General features: G+C 48.9%; 3 protein-coding genes across 3 annotated transcripts; all 3 read left to right on the forward strand.

Moving 5' to 3' along the window:
* The first annotated feature begins 1,341 nt into the window (after positions 1-1,341).
* On the forward strand, positions 1,342-4,276 carry LOC108792032 (zinc finger protein OZF-like). Its single transcript, XM_018562711.1, has 4 exons — positions 1,342-1,392; positions 1,988-2,116; positions 2,838-2,976; positions 3,096-4,276. The coding sequence occupies exons 1-4, from the start codon at positions 1,342-1,344 to the stop codon at positions 4,274-4,276; spliced, it is 1,500 nt and encodes a 499-aa protein (XP_018418213.1).
* An 8,848-nt stretch (positions 4,277-13,124) lies between these two features.
* Positions 13,125-14,759, forward strand: LOC108792033 (zinc finger protein OZF-like). The gene is made up of 2 exons (XM_018562712.1): positions 13,125-13,167; positions 13,367-14,759. The coding sequence occupies exons 1-2, from the start codon at positions 13,125-13,127 to the stop codon at positions 14,680-14,682; spliced, it is 1,359 nt and encodes a 452-aa protein (XP_018418214.1). The 3' UTR covers positions 14,683-14,759.
* A 4,535-nt stretch (positions 14,760-19,294) lies between these two features.
* LOC108792034 (gastrula zinc finger protein XlCGF17.1-like) lies at positions 19,295-20,933 on the forward strand. The gene is made up of 3 exons (XM_018562713.1): positions 19,295-19,414; positions 19,528-19,666; positions 20,155-20,933. The coding sequence occupies exons 1-3, from the start codon at positions 19,295-19,297 to the stop codon at positions 20,931-20,933; spliced, it is 1,038 nt and encodes a 345-aa protein (XP_018418215.1).
* Positions 20,934-21,474: the final 541 nt, after the last annotated feature.

A 21,474-nucleotide genomic window follows, 5' to 3' on the forward strand; every position in this document is an offset into this window, starting at 1 on the left:
CCATGGCAGGGGTCAGTGGTTAGATGGGAGGAGACGGCAGAACATCCATCTACTGATCTGCTCTCTGGTGGATGAACCTGGAAGTGGCGAGGAATTCCTCACGTTGGGGTTCAGGGCCGTCATTCCCGGACCACAGGGGACGGGAAGAACCAGAGTGATCTGTGCTTGGCCCAGTGATATTAGGGGTATGATACATCCCTGATGTCACCTTTAAGAGAACCGGTCACCTAGGATCACATGGGGGCTATTAGCCAGTCAGTGGGAAGCAAACCTCTTACATAGGTGGCCAGTGAGAAGCATACCCCTTACAGTGGTGGTCAGTGAGAAGCATACTCCTTAGAATGGTGGCCAGTGAGAAGCATACCCCCTACATTGGTGGCCAGTGAGAAGCATACCCCGTACACTGGTGGCCACTGAAAAGCATACCCCGTACACTGGTGGCCAGTGAGAAGCATACTCCTTACATTGGTGGCCAGTGAAAAGCATACCCCCTACACTGGTGGCCAGTGAGAAGCATACCCCGTACAATGGTGGCCAGTGAAAAGCATACCCCCTACATTGGTGGGGGGTGAGAAGCATACCCCGTACACTGGTGGCCACTGAAAAGCATACCACGTACACTGGTGGCCAGTGAGAAGCATACTCCTTACATTGGTGGCCAGTGAAAAGCATACCCCGTACACTGGTGGCCAGTGAGAAGCATACTCCTTACATTGGTGGCCAGTGAAAAGCATACCCCGTACACTGGTGGCCAGTGAGAAGCATACACCTTGCATTGGTGGCCAGTGAGAAGCATACTCCTTGCATTGGTGGCCAGTGAGAAGCATACTCCTTGCATTGGTGGCCAGTGAGAAGCATACTCCTTACATTGGTGGCCAGTGAGAAGCATACTCCTTGCATTGGTGGCCAGTGAGAAGCATACTCCTTACATTGGTGGCCAGTGAGAAGCATACTCCTTGCATTGGTGGCCAGTGAGAAGCATACTCCTTACATTGGTGGCCAGTGAGAAGCATAACCTTGCATCCTGGCCAATAGAAGACCATTCCCCCTAATGTATTTTCACCATGGCTGCCACTTTTACAGATGGCTCTATATAAGCCCCTCCTCCTGCTATGAGGGACTCGGGTTGGGTTCGTGTTGTGCGTCGGAGAATTGGGGCTTGGTGTTGGCTTCCATGAAACCCATTGCTGTCATAAGAAACCAACTTTGAGGTCTTCAGGACTCGTGGCCAGAATGTGACATCTAGAGTCTTCTCCTTCATACGGTACATTGTACCTTCTATTGTCCTCTTCAAACACGTGGCGTCCCCATGTAGGATTTCCTAACAAATTCTAACTTACGATGGTCCTTTGTTCACTGGAAGAGGACTCCGCCCACAGTGATGGGAGTCTAGTATTTAAGATGTTTGATCACTGGAGGTGGCCCTCCCATAAACACAAGAAGATGTTCTGTCCACATCTGCCCCAATGTTCCTCCAGAGTCAAGCTGTCGTTCTAAAAGGCAATGGGTTCTGGCTTGAATACACCGTTCCTTGTTAAAGTTCCACGTCCCCTTGATTCAATTATGACGCAATCTTGAGGTGACAACTTTGTGTTCCTCGCCGGTCTTTTGTGATTTACAACAGTCTATTTGTATGACTCGTGTAATGTATGGTTTCCCCAAGGTCATCAACTCCGACCGAGGCCCGAGTCTCTTCTCCGATCCAACGAAATGGACATGGACAAGGCACAAATTAACGAGATTTTAGATTTTACGCTGGAGATCATCTACCTGCTGACCGGAGAGGTGAGGAGGATTCTGGGAGGTCACATGACATCACTCTTATCTCTATTCATAAAACACAGCCCTGACCGGAGAGGTGAGGAGGATTCAGGGAGGTCACATGACATCACTCTGATCTCTATTCATAAAACACAGACCTGACCGGAGAGCTGAGGGAAGTTGGAAATGTTTGTAGTCATAGTTCCATCTCTCTTGCCATACACAGGATTACACCTTGGTTAAGAAGACCTCAATCAATGGACAAAGCTCCGTCTCCTCCATATCTACCATGAAAACCAAGCAGAAGATTCTAGAAGTCCTTGACAAGATTGCAGAGCTGCTGGGGATTGGAGAGGTGAGCGATGCCGGGAATTCTGGGACATGATCCAGGAACAGACAAGTGATGTGTCTTGATGGTGACTGTATCATTGTGTGTTTCAGGTTCCTAGTTGCAAATATGTAGAAAATAGTAAGGATCTGTACAAGGAGGAGAAGATGGAGAGTGAGCACACATTCATATCAGCTGGTAAGAAAATCAGGTCCACCTACATCCCCCATCATCTGATACACACATAGAAACAATGTATTCAGTCAGTGTGTGTGTTTCCTACAGATGGATCCAGTAAGAGGAACCCACCAGAGAGATGTCCCTGTCCTCCTTCTTCCCAGGATTCCACACAGGAACATCATCAGATCCCTCAGGCCCATCATCTGTATTCCCAGGATTCCACACAAGAACATCATGAGATCCCTCAGGTACATCATCTGTATTCCCGGGATTCCACACAGGAGCATCATCAGATCCCTCAGGCCCGACCTCTGTATTCCCGGGATTCCACACAAGAACATCATGAGATCCCTCAGGCCCGTTCTCTGTATTCCCGGGATTCCACACAGGAAGGCCACACCATCCCCCAACCCGCATCAGGAAAGCAGAGCAGAGAGCCCCCCGAATGTAACTCTTCACTGTTCAACCTGCAGAAATAATATGTGGATATTACAAGCCAACGTTCTTCTTCCAATGTAATCTTCCATGTTATATAACATTTCCCTTTGATATATTTTGGGGTCTGTAGAATGAAGATGCGTCTGAAATGAAAGTTGAAGGTAAAGAGGAGGAAGACGACACATTTACGGGTGACCAGTACGCGATGAAGAACACTGAAGTTAAGGTGATTGTTAAAGAAGAAGAAGGTCCTGCAGAGATCAGCACAGGTGGGTAATAGACATTCATAGAATATGATAATGATCTGACCCTAAGAAGTTGCCAAGTTCTTGGCCAGCCACATGGGCCCTTACCAAAAAGTCATCATGTTCCTTCTTTATATCGCCAGCAGGGAAACCACACATCAGGAAGACCTCTGAGGGGTGCCTAGTCTCATCTCCAACCTGTGACTCTGAAGATGATGCCACCACCCAAGAAGATCCAAGCACCTCAAAAGCAGGACTTCCTGGCACAGATAGCTCACCAGATCCCTCCCCTGAGGAACCGTCTTCTGATAAGTCTCATACTGTTACCCCAAATCCAGCATTCCACAGCGCAGACAGAACACCCGATCCCTCTAGTCCTGAAGGACCTTCTAATGACAGACCATGTTCTGATATGCCAGGTGCACATGAAGGACTTCCTAGGTCAGCTATTGATCCCTCAAATGCAGAGGAACCGCCTGTCTGCAAACCCGAGAAGGATGAGCCTGGTCCTTATTTAACGTGGGAGTCAGACATGGCTGGAGGCCAGAAGACGGACACGGACATCAGCTCATTCATCTGTTCGGACTGCGGGAAAAGCTTCGCGCTGCAAAATGATCTCAGCGAACATCAGGCAACTCACAACGTGAGCAAACCGTATTCGTGTTCTGATTGTGGGAAGCGGTTTAATGCCAAATCGAAACTGATCCAGCATGTCAGAGTCCACACGGGCGAGAAGCCTTTCCCCTGCCCTGAGTGTGGCAGATGTTTTACCACCAAGACCAACTTGGTCTCACACCAGATCATCCACACGGACAGGAAGCCGTTCCCGTGTAAGGAGTGCGGAAAGTGTTTCTCAAGGCAATCGTCTCTCTTGATGCATCAACAGACTCACAGTGGCAACAAGGATTTCACCTGCAGCGAGTGCGGGAAAAGCTTTGCCTTCAAGAATTATCTACGCATCCACGAGAAGATTCACACTGGTGAGAAGCCATTTTCCTGCTCGGAGTGCGGAAAGTGTTTTGTCCAGAAGTGGGCTTTAGTCATCCATGAGCGCCTTCACCGGGGCGAAAAGCCTTATTCCTGTGCAGAGTGTGGCAGGTGCTTTGTGGACAAAGGACAGCTTGCTATCCATCAGCGCATCCACACGGGCGAGCGGCCATACGCCTGCTCCGAGTGCTACAAGAGTTTTGTCCAGAAGTCGGCACTGCTGAGGCACCAGAGGACACACACGGGTGAAAGGCCATTCTCCTGTAGCCAGTGCGGGAAAGGCTTCTCACAGAAAGCCCAACTGATCACCCATCAGAAAGTTCACACTGCCATTTGAGGCCCACTTCCTGTTTGTAGCACTTCCTGTTCCTTGGAAAGACTACATTCCTTCACTCAGGTGGACATCAAGTTTTCTATGCGGAAAAATATTTTGTACAAATTATATATACGTAATAAATAAATGAAAACCCATCCAGACCTCGGCCTTCACTTCTCTTCCCAGACCTTCTCTCCTGATGGGATCTGATGGTTTCTTATTCTTCCAAAATACAGAAAATTCCCAGAGGTCAGCCCTTTTATGGCCCCTCCCAGATCCCTACCAGACCCTTATCCCAGAGATTTATTACACATGAGAGTCCTCAGTCCCCCCTTCACATCAGAGTCCTCAGTCCCCCGTCACATCAGAGTCCTCAGTCCCCCGTCACATCAGAGTCCTCAGTCCCCCGTCACATCAGAGTCCTCAGTCCCCCGTCACATCAGAGTCCTCAGTTCCCGTCACATCAGAGTCCTCAGTCCCCCTTCACATCAGACTCCTCAGTCCCCCGTCACATCAGATTTCTCAGTCCCCCATCACATCACAGTCCTTAGTCCCCCATCACATCACAGTCCTTAGTCCCCCATCACATCACAGTCCTTAGTCCCCCATCACATCACAGTCCTTAGTCCCCCATCACATCACAGTCCTTAGTCCCCCATCACATCACAGTCCTTAGTCCCCCATCACATCACAGTCCTTAGTCCCCCATCACATCACAGTCCTTAGTCCCCCATCACATCACAGTCCTTAGTCCCCCATCACATCACAGTCCTTAGTCCCCCATCACATCACAGTCCTTAGTCCCCCATCACATCACAGTCCTTAGTCCCCCATCACATCACAGTCCTTAGTCCCCCATCACATCACAGTCCTTAGTCCCCCATCACATCACAGTCCTTAGTCCCCCATCACATCACAGTCCTTAGTCCCCCATCACATCACAGTCCTTAGTCCCCCATCACATCACAGTCCTTAGTCCCCCATCACATCACAGTCCTTAGTCCCCCATCACATCACAGTCCTTAGTCCCCCATCACATCACAGTCCTTAGTCCCCCATCACATCACAGTCCTTAGTCCCCCATCACATCACAGTCCTTAGTCCCCCATCACATCACAGTCCTTAGTCCCCCATCACATCACAGTCCTTAGTCCCCCATCACATCACAGTCCTTAGTCCCCCATCACATCACAGTCCTTAGTCCCCCATCACATCACAGTCCTTAGTCCCCCATCACATCACAGTCCTTAGTCCCCCATCACATCACAGTCCTTAGTCCCCCATCACATCACAGTCCTTAGTCCCCCATCACATCACAGTCCTTAGTCCCCCATCACATCACAGTCCTTAGTCCCCCATCACATCACAGTCCTTAGTCCCCCATCACATCACAGTCCTTAGTCCCCCATCACATCACAGTCCTTAGTCCCCCATCACATCACAGTCCTTAGTCCCCCATCACATCACAGTCCTTAGTCCCCCATCACATCACAGTCCTTAGTCCCCCATCACATCACAGTCCTTAGTCCCCCATCACATCACAGTCCTTAGTCCCCCATCACATCACAGTCCTTAGTCCCCCATCACATCACAGTCCTTAGTCCCCCATCACATCACAGTCCTTAGTCCCCCATCACATCACAGTCCTTAGTCCCCCATCACATCACAGTCCTTAGTCCCCCATCACATCACAGTCCTTAGTCCCCCATCACATCACAGTCCTTAGTCCCCCATCACATCACAGTCCTTAGTCCCCCATCACATCACAGTCCTTAGTCCCCCATCACATCACAGTCCTTAGTCCCCCATCACATCACAGTCCTTAGTCCCCCATCACATCACAGTCCTTAGTCCCCCATCACATCACAGTCCTTAGTCCCCCATCACATCACAGTCCTTAGTCCCCCATCACATCACAGTCCTTAGTCCCCCATCACATCACAGTCCTTAGTCCCCCATCACATCACAGTCCTTAGTCCCCCATCACATCACAGTCCTTAGTCCCCCATCACATCACAGTCCTTAGTCCCCCATCACATCACAGTCCTTAGTCCCCCATCACATCACAGTCCTTAGTCCCCCATCACATCACAGTCCTTAGTCCCCCATCACATCACAGTCCTTAGTCCCCCATCACATCACAGTCCTCAGTCCCCCATCATATCAGAGTCCTCAGTCCCCCTTCACATCAGAGTCCTCAGTCCCCCCATTACATCAGAGTCCTCAGTCCCCCATCACATCAGAGTCCTCAGTCCCCCGTCACATCAGAGTCCTCAGTCCCCCCGTCACATCAGGAGCTGCAGCTATGGCAGAAGACGGGAGGTAAAAGAGCACTTGGACATGCAGCAGTTCACAGGTTACAGTAACGTGGCCACAGAGAGCCGATCACTCATTACCAATACAATACTGCTCTAATACTAAATCCACTGTGGGTCTGGTCACATGACTACAGGGACGGGGGGCCCCATGCAGAGTCCCGGTGCCTCAACGCCACAGATATAAACTAAAACATAGCTTTCTGAAAACATCACAGCACCCTGCCTCAGTACTCCTCTCAAGAGCCCTCAGCCCTGATGCAAGCAGTGGGCGGGCTATACAAATATAAAACTGCTTCGATGGGTGGTGGTCAGTCTCGAGACGCGGACGTTCCTGGGCAGGCTGCATTTGCTAAAATCGCACCTGTGAGGCCGAGCCTCTGTGAAGGCAAGAACTGAAATCCAATGAATGGAAGGGACGGGCCAGAGACAGTCAGGCTGGGGAGAAAAGTTCTAGATGACGTTGGATGTCCACCAGCCAGGATTTGAGGCAGGCTCTATTTGCTGCAGCTTCTAATGCACATTGTGAGGAGCTCGCAGTGTGCAGTGACATCAGAGGAAGCCATTTCAGTCCAGGAGAGGAAACGGTACACCTGTGCAGGACTGCAGGGGAGGACGGAGGTCAGATAGAAGACTGAAGGGAAGGACGGAGGTCAGATAGAAGACTGCAGGGGAGGACGGAGGTCAGATTTGATAAACAACAAGGTGTGGGGTGAAACCAAAGAGCAGCATAATAATGGGGGGGGGGGTCAGTGAACAGTAAAGTAGTTAATACGCAGCAAGGCGAGGGTTAATTCACTATGAGGTAACGCATTCATGTGCGTGCTGCTGCGTGAAGGTACAGGGGCAAGCAAAGGGTTAATCTGCAGTGTCCCTGTGCGTCCACCGCAAGGCGAGCCGATCCAAAGCGCAATTATTATTCCTGGCAAGGGGAGGGTTAATCCACATCGCGGTGGCGAGTCCGCGGCGCAGCCAAAGTCCATCCAATGTGCACTGGACAGTTCACGGCAAGGCGAGGGTTAATCCACATTACAACGGGGAGTTTGCAGGCAGCCGAGCGCTAATCCTCAAGGCCAACGAGCTGGCCGTCAACGAGGGGTTAAATCAATAAAAATCACCCTTCAAACCAAGGACTAATCCCCGCCCCCCATGTCTGTCTGCTCACCATAAGGGGTTAATCCCCGCCCCCCATGTCTGTCTGATCACCATAAGGGGTTAATCCCCCCATGTCTGTCTGCTCACCATAAGGGGTTAATCCCCCCCATGTCTGTCTGATCACCTTAAGGGGTTAATCCACCCCACGTCTGTCTGCTCACCATAAGGGGTTAATCCCCCCCACGTCTGTCTGATCACCATAAGGGGTTAATCCCCCCCACGTCTGTCTGATCACCATAAGGGGTTAATCCCCCCCATGTCTGTCTGATCACCATAAGGGGTTAATCCCCCCCATGTCTGTCTGATCACCATAAGGGGTTAATCCCCCCCATGTCTGTCTGATCACCATAAGGGGTTAATCCCCCCCATGTCTGTCTGATCACCATAAGGGGTTAATCCCCCCCATGTCTGTCTGATCACCATAAGGGGTTAATCCCCCCCATGTCTGTCTGATCACCATAAGGGGTTAATCCCCCCCATGTCTGTCTGATCACCATAAGGGGTTAATCCCCCCCATGTCTGTCTGATCACCATAAGGGGTTAATCCCCACCATGTCTGTCTGATCACCATAAGGGGTTAATCCCCCCCATGTCTGTCTGATCACCATAAGGGGTTAATCCTTAGAGCACCGGGGAAGGTTGGAAGCTTTTAATCCCTTTCTATCCCGATTGTAACCCCTTGGTCACCGTTGCCTCATCCCTAAGAAGGAGACCTCCTGGTTTCGCCTCTATTGCACCTTCACTCACAAGGGGTTAATCTGGACCCTGGATGAGCCTATACAGAGCCCGCAGGAGAGACTACATTACCCAGAGTGCTCGCCTCCCACTTCCTGTGACATCATCGGCCAGAGCCTAAATCCTCGGCAAAGGTATGTTTTGCTCCTTGTGCATCCAGCCAGCCCGGAGAATTATATTCGTCAAGTTTTTGGGTTGGAAGCTCGCTTCGGCGCAGTGCCCATGGAGGACCCTTCTTTAAGATGTTTACGGGGTCCTTTTAAATTTTGTTCCGAGGCATATTTTGCCCATTTTGTAAAATTGACGGTTTTCCGATCGGGTGACGAATTTCGAAAAGTCTTCCTCCAATCACTAAGCTCGGAGAGGGGATGTTGACGTCAAGTTTAAAATTGGTGGTGAGACAAACGGCCATCGGCATATCCAAAAATTTGAGTAAGGAAGACCAGAGGAGGTCTTTTTTAAATTTGACGGAATGGATCGCTTTGATTGATCTATTCCCGTCGAAATTTGGTGAAGAACCGCTTGACCAAAGTTGACGTTCCTCACACAAAGTCTTGGTTGTGAACTTACACTGTCCCCATTTTCTTGGCTTAAAAAGCAAAACTCGAAAAGCAATCCCAATTCAAACATTTGGTAAAATGTTTTCGAGTTTTGCTTTTTAATAAATAATCAACGGCAAAAAACCCCACAGGAAACCTTAACAAGAGTCTTCCCCAAAATATCCCTCACAAGGAAAGTCCCAGAGATAATCTTCCAGGGCACATTTTACAAGGGAACAAGCCTTTTAAAACACGGATGTTGGCCATTAGGTAACCACTGTCCTTTGTGTAGAATATGTATGATCGGTGCTCGTTGGAGCTTTTGGTGTACCTGCGTTGGACACGAAGTGGAGTCATCTCATTCTCAGATACATGGGCCATCTCTGAACCTTAAATTGAAATATATAAACAGTGGCCAGGAAAACACATTTTTTAGGGTTCCCTGGGCTCTGGAAGAAGGTTAGATACATCGTAGGAGAGGACTCCACAAGATTCCTCTAGGTGTCCCAACCATCCAGGACACCAGGTTCTTGTCCAACTGCCCACCATTTGTTAGGGTTCCTTGGGCTCTGGCAGAAGATGAAGTACATCGTAGAGAGGACTCCACAAGATTCCTCTAGTGTCCCAACCATCCAGACACCAGGTTCTTGTCCACCTCCCCACCATTTGTTAGGGTTCCTTGGGCTCTGGCAGAAGATGAAGTACATCGTAGAGAGGACTCCACAAGATTCCTCTAGGTGTCCCAACCATCCAGGACACCTAGTTCTTGTCCACCTGCCTACCATTTGTTAGGGTTCCTTGGGCTCTGGCAGAAGATGAAGTACATCGTAGAGAGGACTCCACAAGATTCCTCTAGGTGTCCCAACCATCCAGACACCAGGTTCTTGTCCACCTGCCCACCCTTTGTTAGGGTTCCTTGGGCCCCGGCAGAAGATGAGATACATCGTAGAGAGGACTCCACAAGATTCCTCTAGGTGTCCCAACCATCCAGACACCAGGTTCTTGTCCACCTGCCCACCCTTTGTTAGGGTTCCTTGGGCCCCGGCAGAAGATGAGATACATCGTAGAGAGGACTCCACAAGATTCCTGTAGTGTCCCAACCATGCAGACACCAGGTTCTTCTCCAACTGTTAGATGCCTCGTTCTACCAGTTTTACAAATCGTAAATCATTGTGCTGATGTGCCTGTAATGATTCCCAAGAACATTTTTCCCATCATCAGAAGTCCAGTTTATTTTTACTTTAGTTCCGCCGTTGTTTTCTTGATATCCAACAAGCTTTGTCGGAAGTTGTAGAAACTCCCATAGCCAGACTATGGTACATCTATCCCTGTCCAACCCACTCCTAGCCCAACGTGTGTCTCCGTAGTAGGGGCTTCACCATGGAGGACCTTTAGTACTAAGCTCCTGCTGGGGAGAAACACGTCAAAGAAGTAGTAGAGGATCTGGTTGTGAGTGATGGGCCATAGTCTGGTTTTGCGAGTTTGCACTATTTGCAATAAAGCTTGTATCTGGATACTGTGTGGAAGGGGGGGGGGGGGACCCGGTAGGGAAGGAATGGATACAGAGGGGGGAGGAATTGATCCCGATAGGGAAGGAATGGTTCTCGGTAGAGAAGGAATGGATCCCTATAGTGTTGGAAAGGATCACAGTAAGGAAGGAACGGACCTCAGTAGGCAAGGACCATATCCCAGTAGGGAGGGGACAGATTTCAGTAGGGGATGAAAGCATCTTGGTAGGGAAGGAATGGATCCCGGTAGGGAAGGAATGGATACAGATAGGGGAGGAATTGATCCCGATAGGGAAGGAATGGATCCCAGTAGGGAAGGAATGGATCCCACTAGGGAAGGAATTGACCTCGATAGGGTAGAAAAGGATCACAGTAAGGAAGGATCAGATCCTTGTAGGGAAGAAATGCATCCCAGAGGGGAAGGAATGGATCCCAATAGAGAAGAAATGGATCCCAGTAGGCAAGGAACATATCCCAGTAGGGAGGGAACATATTCCAGTAGGAGAGGAAAGGATCTCAGTAGGGAAGAAATGGATCCCAGAGGGGAAGAAATGGATCCCAGTAGAGAAGAAATGGATCCCAGTAGGCAGGGAACAGATTCCAGAAGCAGAGGAAAGGATCTCAGTAGGGAAGGAATGGATCCTGATAGGGTAGGAAAGGATCACAGTAAGGAAGGAACAGATCCCAGTAGGGACAAAATGGATCCCAGAGGGGAAGGAATGGATCCTAGTAGGCAAGGAACAAATCCCAGTAGGGAAGGAAAGGATCTTGGTAGGGAAGGAATGGATCCCAGTAGGGTAGGAAAGGATCACAGTAAGGAAGGAACGGATACCAGTAGGGAAGAAATGGATCCCAGTAGAGAAGAAATGGATCCCAGTAGGCAAGGAACATATCCCAGTAGGGAGGGAACAGATTCCAGTAGGGAAGGAAAGGATCATTTGGTTTCCTTCAACATCTTCTCTCCACACATTCTACCACGTCAGTGTCTTCTCCTCATAAGGTATTAGATGACCACTCTTGACTTTTCTTTCACAATCTGCTGCGTCTGGTGCCATCAGGTCCAGGACAGTAAAGGAGATGTTGCTTGAACATTTGAGTATTGAACACATCGCCCATCTGTCCACAATGATGATCCACCACCCATGGACCAACGTTGTTGAGTATTGGGATGTGATGCACACATATCTCTGAACCATAATATTGTTTTTCTATCTACACTTCAGGGACAGCTGCTCCAAGCTGGATACATGTGCGTCCTCCGAGCCAGCAATGGAGAACAGCAAAATACGCCTAAAGGAGATATTAGATCTTTCGCTGGAGATCATCTACCTGCTGACCGGAGAGGTGAGGAGGATTCTGGGAGGTCACATGACATCACTCTTATCTCCCAATGATAAAACGCAGAGCTGACTGGAAAGGTGAGGTGTATTCTGGGAATATATTTAGTAAAAGTTCTATTTCCACTTACAGGGCTACACAGTAGTCAAGAAATCATCAGGGGATGGACAGTATCCCATCGACATGGCTCCATCCCACTTCCTGACACCTGAGGGCAACACCAACGAGAAGATCCTGGAAGTCATCAATAGGATCATTAAACTGTTGACAGGAGAGGTGAGCGGTGTTGGGAATTTGGGCCACTCTCCAGTATCAGGCATGTTATTAATTATTTGTGTCTTATATTGTTATTTCATAATGTAGGGTTGGGAATACACAGGGGAGTCTAAGGATCTGTGGAAGGACGAGAACACAAAGACTCAGCAGGTCTTTCCATCTCCTGGTAAGTCAACATAACACGTTATCTCATCTCAAGGTCCACCTAGATCCCCCATCATCTGATAAACACATAGAAACAATGTATTCAGTCAGTGTGTGTGTTTCCTACAGATGGATCCAGTAAGAGGAACCCACCAGAGAGATGTCCCCGTCTTCTGATTTCCCGGGATTCCACACAGGAAGATCATGAGATCCCTCAGGCCCATCCTTTGTATTCCCGGGATACCACACAGGAACATCATGAGATCCCTCAGGTCTATCCTCTGTATTCCTGGGATTCCACACAGGAACATCATGAGATCCCTCAGGCCCGTCCTTTGTATTCCCGGGATACCACACAGGAACATCATGAGATCCCTCAGGCCCGTCCTCTGTATTCCCGGGATTCCACACAGGAACATCATGAGATCCCTCAGGCCCATCCTCTGTATTCCCGGGATTCCACACAGGAACATCATGAGATCCCTCAGACCCGTCCTCTGTATTCCCGGTATTCCACACAGGAACATCATGAGATCCCTCAGGTCTATCCTCTGTATTCCCGGGATTCCACACAGGAACATCATGAGATCCCTCAGGCCTGTCCTCTGTATTCCCGAGATTCACAAGATCACACCATCCCTCACCGTGATCAGGTAGGGTCTCATTGACTCCATGTTGTATGGCCATTAGAAATGACGAGAACCAAAATTGTATGTAGGCCCTGATTTTAAAGATGCTACTTATCATTATTTCATGGGTTTAGGTTCCAAAGCTGATAGCTGTGAAAGCTGAACATAAAGAAGAAGAGGAGCTGTTGGTGAGAGGTGGTTCACACTTCACAGGTGAACTTAATATGAGAATGACCATTAAAGATGAAGGCATCTTTCCAGAGATCAGTACAGGTCAGTAATAAGGACTTTCGAGAAGCTTCTGAGGGCACCATTGTTTTGTTGCCCCTGGTCCATTATCAAAACACTGCTTGTTCCACAGTTAGAGTTCTATCAGCCAGTAATATGACCGTGACTTGGGCCTAGTAGACCATTGGGTAGCTGGAGTCACTTCTATTAAAATAAAGTGTTTTTTCTTTTTTATAATCCTCAGAGGAGCACCTCAGCTGTGTCCTAGAAGATAACATCATTAGTCAAGATTGTCAAGGAGAAAACCCTGTGGCGCAAAAACATCCAGGACATTACAGTGAAGATAGTTCACCAGATCTCTCCAATCTCGAGGAACTTTTTCCAAATCCAGCTCCATCTACACTTGCAGGACTTCACATTATGGACAAATCGCCTCATCCTTCTAATCTTGAGGAAACCCCTCTCGATAACTCACATGGTGTTATCCCAGAAGTCCAACCACATGTGCACAGTGAAGCCAGGTCACCAGGGGCCTCCATACCTGAGGAACCTCCTTCAGATAGCTCAGGAACCGCTTCTCCAGGACTTCCCGGCATAGCTAGATCACTTGGTCCCTCTGGCCCTGAAGAAGAACCTTACTGTAAGGCAGAGAAGGATGAACCTGGTGACTGTCTTACGCGGACATCAAATCTTATTGAAGATCCAAACAAGTACACTAATAGAAGTTCCTTTATATGTCCGGACTGTGGGAAAAGCTTTGAGGAGCAAAGAGAACTTGACCAACACCGGAGGACTCACACCGGGACGAAGCCTTATTCATGTTCTGATTGCGGGAAACGGTTTCCAGCTAAATCAAAACTAATCCAACATTTGAGAGTCCACACGGGTGAAAAGCCCTTTCCCTGTGGTGTGTGCGGGAAATGTTTCACCACCAAGACCAACCTTGCCACACATCAATCCATCCACACAGAAGAGAAACCATTTGCGTGTTCTAAGTGTGAAAAATGTTTCACAAGGAAATCATCTCTCCTGACACATCTCCGGATTCACAATGGTGACAAAGATTTCACGTGTGGAGAGTGCGGCAAGAGCTTTACGTTAAAATGTTATTTACGGATTCATGAAAAGATTCACACAGGTGAGAAGCCGTTTGCGTGCACGGAGTGTGGAAAGTGCTTCCTCCAGCGGTCAGCCTTTGTCAAACATCAGCGCCTTCACCGAGGTGACAAGCCGTTTTCCTGCCAGGAGTGCGGAAGGTGCTTTTTAGAGAAAGGACAACTTGCTATACATCAGCGCATACACACGGGGGAACGGCCTTATGCCTGTTCCGAATGCTACAAAAGTTTCTTTAAAAAGTCTGATCTTCAGAGGCACCAGAGAACGCACACGGGCGAAAAACCTTTCTCCTGCAGTCAGTGCGGGAAAAGCTTCACGCAGAAAGCTCATCTCATTGCCCATCAGAGAGTTCACGCGAGCGAGAAGCCATCTTCCTGTTCAGAGTGCGGCAGATGTCCACGGAAGTCTCATTCTGGCCAGCACCAGGAAGGTCACACTCATTGACTCGAATGAAGAACCATCCCAAGTTTTGTATGTAGCATTTGTTTTAGGCAGAGACTAATAATGTGTAATAAAGTTCAGCATCAACGCTGACCAAACTCTTGGCCTCCATTCATTCTGCTTGATACAGGAGGTCAGATCTTGACACTGGTGCCTTATGTGTTCATGGAGAAGGAATGGGTTGGAGGTGGTGGATCCAAACTGGGTTCATTCTCACAGTGTGGAGTGAAATATGTAAAGTGGGGTGCAGTCTTGTGCAGGTTAGGCTGCTCTCATGCATGAAGAGACCTCCAGGAGGTGCTTTGCACAAGAGATTGAGAAGAGAAAGAACAGCCCACCAATGGCTAAGAGTCCAAATGTTCTATTCCATCACAGAATTTGAAGGTTTTAAAGGGCCTCCTTCACCTTGGCCCAATGTGCTGGGAAGATTGGAGTGATGCTGGACTCAAATCCATGGTTGTAGTGCTCCTTCTCTCCTGAATCTCTTGGTTGAGGACAGCTTGGCTTGGGGCGAGAAGGTGCTTGCTATGTTGAGGAGGTACTTGAGCTTCAACTTGGCACAAAGTTGACATTTGCTTACTAAGTGTACCAAGGGCTGGATTTATACCCCACCCCCAGGCCAAATGTCATGTGCCACCCCTAACCTACTCCAGGTGACAGGATGGCTATTCAGATGCTCATCCATGGTCATAGTGACCCTTCTCTCATGAATCCCTTGGTTAGGAACAGCTTGGCTTGGAATGACCATCGTGTTGTGTGAAGGACATCAAAAGGTGCTTGCTACGGTGTGGGGGGTATTTGAGCTTCAATTTGGCACAGAATTGACCTTTGCATACCAAGTGTACCAAGGGCTGGACTTACCTCCAACCCCCAAGCCACATGTTATGATCTACCCCTATCCTACCCCAGGTGACAGGATAGCTATTCAGATGGTTATCCATGTTTTAGTTCTCCTTCTCTCCTCAGTCCCTTGGTTGAGGACATGGTGACCATCATGTTGTGGGAAGGAGATGAAAGTTGCTTGCTATGGTGCGGAGGTACTTGAGTTTTACTTGGCACAAAGTTAACATTTGCATATAAAGTGTACCAAGTGCTGGATTTCTACATCTCTTCTCCACCCAGCCCCAGGCCAAATATCATGTACCAACTCTATCTTACCGAAGCCAACAAGGTAGCTATTCATATGTTCATCCATGGTTGTAGTGCTCCTTCTCTCCTCAATCCCTTGGTTGAGGACAGCTTGGCTCGTGGCGGCCATCATGTTGTGGGAAGGAGATGAAAGGTGTTTGCTATGGTGAGGTGGTACTTGAGCTTCAAGGCAATGAGATATACTGCCACCTTGTGGTGTCTTCTATCATTCTCCTCTTGGCAATGTCATATTTAACTGACAGGTTCTCTTTTAATGGTATCCTGCTGTCCATTTTAACAGCCTCAAGGAACTCAGAGCTATCTGTCACAGGTGCCAGGGAGGTGAATGGCTGAGGAGACCTCAGTTCCTCAGGGCCAGGTTTAGAAGTGGAAGGATCCAACATGCTTGGAGCGACCTCTTCTGCAGATAGTTCCTCTGTAGCAGGGTGCAGCAGCGTGTCCTCAGCAAAGAAAGGTCACCCTAGAATATACAGTGGCATCCCAGCATGGCAAGGGTCAACCCATGAGGTCACTGAGCCCACAGTACAGCGAAGGTTACAGGTTTTGAATGCTGTGCCCGGGTTTCATGGCAGCAGAATCCCGGACACAAGATGTCAGGCAGACAGGGGCAACCAAAATTAAGATAGGGGCTACTGGCCCCCCACTGAAAATAGTCTTGGCTGTGATATTTACATATGAATGGGCGGCAATTTTTATCTATGAATACGCCGCAACTCATTCTCCCACATCTTCACGCGTCGCTAGAGTATTCGGGTTTCGCTTAAAGAAAAGGTGGCAACTCTAGTTAAGACCATTGCAAGGCAATAGATGGTCTTGTAATATAAAGGGAAGCCTACTAGAAGAGGAATGCAAGGTGAAAGTTCACCCTCACAATTTAACAGCGAGCCAAAGGGTTAATCAGTACTGTCATAGAAAGATGTCAGCAAGGTGAGGGTTAATCCAATCAAAAATACTGATCCCGCAGCAAGGCTTCATGGCAAAGGGAGGGTTAATCCACACCAGGGTAATGAGCCCACGGCACAGCGAGGGTTACTGGAAAAAGCCCACAGCAGGGAGATGGTTAATACTATGATAGTGAGCCCATAGCAAGGCAAGGGTTAATCCACATCATACTAGTAAGCACATAGGAAAGCAAGGGTTAATGAGTGTTAATAAGCCTACAGGAAGGGGAGGGTTAAGCCACATCATATTTGTGAGCCCACAGCACGGCGAGGGTTAATCCACATGGTACTAGTGGTGAGTCCACAGCAAGGCGAGGGTTAGTCAACATCGTACTAGTGGTGAGCCTACAGGAAGGCAAGGGTTAATACACATGATACTAGTGGTGAGCCCACAGGAAGGCGAGGGTTAATACACATGATACTAGTGGTGAGCCCACAGGAAGGCGAGGGTTAATACACATGATACTAGTGGTGAGCCCACAGGAAGGCGAGGGTTAATACACATGGTACTAGTGGTGAGCCCACAGCAAGGCGAGGGTTAATCCATAGTGGTGAGCCCACAGCAAGGCAAGGGTTAATCCATAGTGGTGAGCTCCCAGCAAAGCAATGGTTAATCCATAGTGGTGAGCTCCCAGCAAAGCAATGGTTAATCCACATCATACTAGTGAGTCCACAGCAAGGTGAGGGTTAATCTGCAGCAAGCCAACAGGGTGAGCCCACAGTGCTATGGTGAGTCCATGGTAGCTAATCCAGGTGACCCTATAACATATTAGTCTACAGGAGGGCGAGGGTTAATCTCCGGCTGTATGGGGCTGACTACATCACCCAGAGTTCCCTGCACCTCCAGCTCTGTGTGACCTCATCAGTCAGGGCCCAGCTGACGGGGAAGACGGGGAGGTATGTTTGGCTCACTTGGCATGCTTTCCCCTTCTAATCTGCAGGAGGTTCTGTACGATCCTCGAGACACAGAACGTAGGTCGTCTACGATACAGCGACGTGACAGGTCCTCGCCGTCTGCAGCCCGGAATGGACCACGCGGGGATCTCTAGGAATGGTGTAGAACATACATGTGTCAAATGAGCCAACTCACGTGTGACCGTCGCTGTGGAGGATGACAATCCACCAGAAATGCCTCACCAAACTTTGGCCAGTCATCTTCCACCACCACCACCGAGTCTACGTGTCACCGGTCATCATCCACCAGACAGACATCGACGGGATCCAAATTCCACATTTCATCACCAATTTCTGTCTTTTGTACGACGGAACGCTTTCTTCTTTATGGCCCCGCAGGCCGCGTCCAATATAATATATCGATATCAAATATAAATCTAGATACAGATGATAAAGATAACTATTGACTCTGCAGACAGTTGGTGACTTCTGCGCACTGTGCGCTTCAGCATGCGCTGACCCCGCTCTGTCATGTGACGTGGCCGACCACTTCCTGGCTGAGGTGCTGTTGTTCCCAGTTGCTTCCACTTTGTTATAATACCAGTAACAGGTGACCGCGTAATGTTTATAAGTAAGGAAATGTCACGTAACACCTGAATCCGGTGATTTGGAGGGGGGGGGCCCAATACTTTTGGCAATATAGTGTACATGTACATTCCAAGTCTACTATCCTGGTGTTTGCTGCCGGCTCTGTGTTGTTTTGGCTTACCGGCCTCATATTATACCTGTTGTTGAGATATTGTATTGTTTTCATAATTCAGGAGGTCACATCGAGGGCGTCCCACTCTTACGCAGAGCAGAGGCCGTACCTCCCATTAAAATGAACAAGGGCAAAATACGAATAAAGGAGATAGTAGATCTTACACTGGAGATCATCTGCCTGCTGACCGGAGAGGTGAGGAGGATTCTGGGAGGTCACATGACATCACTCTTATCTCTATTAGTAAAACACAGACCTGACCGGAGAGGTGAGGTGGATTCTGGGAGGTCACATGACATCATTGTTGTTTCCATACACAGAGTTATCTGTTGTAAAGTCTGGCCGCCAAGTGTCCATAACATTGCCTCCATCACAGTCCATACCAGCTGGGAGAGTCGACGTGCAGAAGATCCTGGAACTGGCAAACAAGATCACAGAGCTGCTGACGGGAGAGGTGAGCGGCGCCGGAAATTATGGGACATTGACAAGACATGTGTCTGGATGGTGACTGTATAATTGTGTGTGTGTGTGGCTGGATCAGGATGTCTCTGTCTATCTCTCCATGGAGGAGTATCTAGAAGGACACCGGGATCTCTACAAGGACGTCGTGATGGAGAATGAGCCGCCCCCCACATCACCGGGTAAGAGGAGAGAGCAGTACGGAGGGTCCACCTAGATCCCCCATCATCTGATACACACATAGAGACAATGTATTCAGTCAGTGTGTGTGTTTCCTACAGATGGATCCATGGAGGAGTGGGAGTATGTAGAAGGACACAAGGATCTCCACAAGGACGTCACATCCTTGTCTGAAGAGCAGGCTTGGTTTATTCTTTGTATTCATCTATTACAGATTGGCAGTGAAGAAAAGATGGAACTCATGGAAGATTGGCCACGTAAGGACAAGGTGATCACTACAGAGAGATGTCCCAATCTTCCTTACTCCCGGGATCCCACGCAGGAACATCACTACATCCCTCACCATGACCAGGTAGACAGAACTAAGGATCTCGGCCAACACCAATATATGACCCGTGGAGGTGATGTGCGGGTCCAGCTAGTTTACACTCATGCCGTTAAATATTTTCCATCTTGTGGATTCAGAGAGAAGATCTCAGAGATGCGAAAACAGCAGTTAAAAAGGAAGAGGAGATGTACGTGAGGGCTGCTCAGCAGTCTACGGAGGTGGTCAAAATGATGGTGAGGATCAAAGAAGAGGAGTCCTCGGCGCAGATTGGTACACGTAAGTAAAAACCTGGTCAACATAAAACTGGTTTATCTGTGGCGGTCCATGATGGAAACCCTTTGGAAGTGTTCACTGTCCCCTTCACTACCCATATTGGAACATTTCAACAGATCTTGGCCACCTGGCAGTCCAGGCAAGCAATGGCAGCACCGTCTATGGTTCTTGAGATGTGGTGGTTAGTGGTTGGTCTTGCTCTTCACCAACTGACCCAAAGTAGGACATGTGTATGTGTATTAATTAGTAGAGTTCATTTGATCTGTCAGGACTGCTAGGGAAGCACGTTGGCCACTAAATCAAGTTGCTATCAAGTTGAAGCATCTAGGGGTTGAGAAACGGTTTGGTAGCCACATAAATTGGGCATTAGGCAATATGTAGGATGAGATGTCGGCTTGTTCACAGCTGTGCTGAAGAACGTTGAATGTTAGAGTTGAACTATGGTCAGAGACTGTTAATGAAAGCTGATGGACCTCTTTTTATATTCTTAGGGGAGTTGTACATGAGTAACATCTTGGAAGGACAACTTGACATCACACAAGATGCTCCAGGAGTCTCCCCCGGAACCCCAGACATCAACCTTGAGGGACCATCTCTCTGCAAACCAAAACCATGTCCCGAAAAGAGTGAATATTCCACATGGGAATCAGGTTTTGTTGAAGATCATAAGATGGACACCGACCTCGGCACCTTCAGATGTTCAGAGTGTGCGAAAGGCTTTGCTCACGCAGAAGACCGCAACAAGCATCAGACAACGCACGCTAAGAGGAAGCCGTTTTCGTGTTCTGACTGCGAGAAACGCTTTCTGGTGAAATCCAAACTCATCCGGCACGTTCGCGTCCACACGGGCGAGAAGCCCTACTCCTGCGCCGCGTGCGGCCGCTGCTTTAGCAACAAGAAGAATCTCGCCGTGCACGTCCATAGGCTCCACCCGGACGACAAGCTCTTCTCCTGTTCGGACTGCGCCATGTGTTTCCAGGAGAAGGGGCGGCTGGTTATGCATCGGAGGATTCACGCGAGTGAAAGGGAGAGGCCGAGGCCGTATGCCTGCCCCGAGTGTCGAAAAGGCTTCGCCAAGAATTCCGACCTGGTAAGGCACCGCCGGACACATACGGGTGAAAAGCCTTTCTCTTGCAGTGAATGCGGAAAATGCTTTGCACAGAAGGCTCAGCTCATCACCCATCTGAGAGTCCACAAGGTGGAGAAGCCGGCTTCCTCTTCCGAGTTCGAGGGATGTCCCTTTCCGAAATCACAAGGGGCCTTAACATGACCATAGACACTGGGTGGTGCCAGGCAGGGGGACGTGATCAGAAGCTGAAGTTTCTAAACCTTCTGGTGGCACATGATTCCCATGAGAAAGCAGACCCCCAGCTCTGGTCTTATCTTGGAGGAGACAAGTGGTGGCCTTATATATTCCAAGCTGGCCAATCAACTCCACCCCCTCAAGAATAATTTGTTAGAACAACCTTGAAGGTTACTGTGGACTTTATTCCAATACGTCTCTGACACGTCTGGAATACAAATGCAGAATGAGGACGTGGTTCCCGTATCTGGTCCAGTTTGGTCATAAATTGCCTTCAAAAGAGAAAACAAAGACCTCAATGACATCACAAGTCTGAGGTTTTATGGGAAACATCTACGTGTTGACCCTCAAACTCCTCAAGCCAGAAACTAGGGTCAAGACCTCAATGACATCACAAGTCTGACGTTTTGTTGACTGGTATCAGTGAAAGAAAATCACAATTTCTGTCATCAGAACAGGAATAGATGGGAAATCTTCCAATGGGGGAGCGGGGGGGGGGGGGGGTGGC

The sequence above is a fragment of the Nanorana parkeri genome, unplaced genomic scaffold (genome assembly GCF_000935625.1).
Source record: "Nanorana parkeri isolate BGI_ZX_2015 unplaced genomic scaffold, ASM93562v1 scaffold593, whole genome shotgun sequence".
Taxonomy (NCBI): Eukaryota; Metazoa; Chordata; class Amphibia; order Anura; family Dicroglossidae; genus Nanorana; species Nanorana parkeri.

Excerpts from the sequence above, each read along its gene's own strand:
- LOC108792032 (XM_018562711.1), top strand. The coding sequence starts at position 1,342 with ATGGTCCTTTGTTCACTGGAAGAGGACTCCGCCCACAGTGATGGGAGT. Across the intron at positions 1,393-1,987 it reads CCCACAGTGATGGGAGTCTA|GATTACACCTTGGTTAAGAA; the intron begins GTATTTAAGATG and ends TGCCATACACAG. Across the intron at positions 2,117-2,837 it reads AGCTGCTGGGGATTGGAGAG|AATGAAGATGCGTCTGAAAT; the intron begins GTGAGCGATGCC and ends TGGGGTCTGTAG.
- LOC108792033 (XM_018562712.1), top strand. The coding sequence starts at position 13,125 with ATGACCATTAAAGATGAAGGCATCTTTCCAGAGATCAGTACAG. Across the intron at positions 13,168-13,366 it reads CTTTCCAGAGATCAGTACAG|AGGAGCACCTCAGCTGTGTC; the intron begins GTCAGTAATAAG and ends TATAATCCTCAG.
- LOC108792034 (XM_018562713.1), top strand. The coding sequence starts at position 19,295 with ATGGAACTCATGGAAGATTGGCCACGTAAGGACAAGGTGATCACTACA. Across the intron at positions 19,415-19,527 it reads ACATCCCTCACCATGACCAG|AGAGAAGATCTCAGAGATGC; the intron begins GTAGACAGAACT and ends TTGTGGATTCAG. Across the intron at positions 19,667-20,154 it reads CTCGGCGCAGATTGGTACAC|GGGAGTTGTACATGAGTAAC; the intron begins GTAAGTAAAAAC and ends TTATATTCTTAG.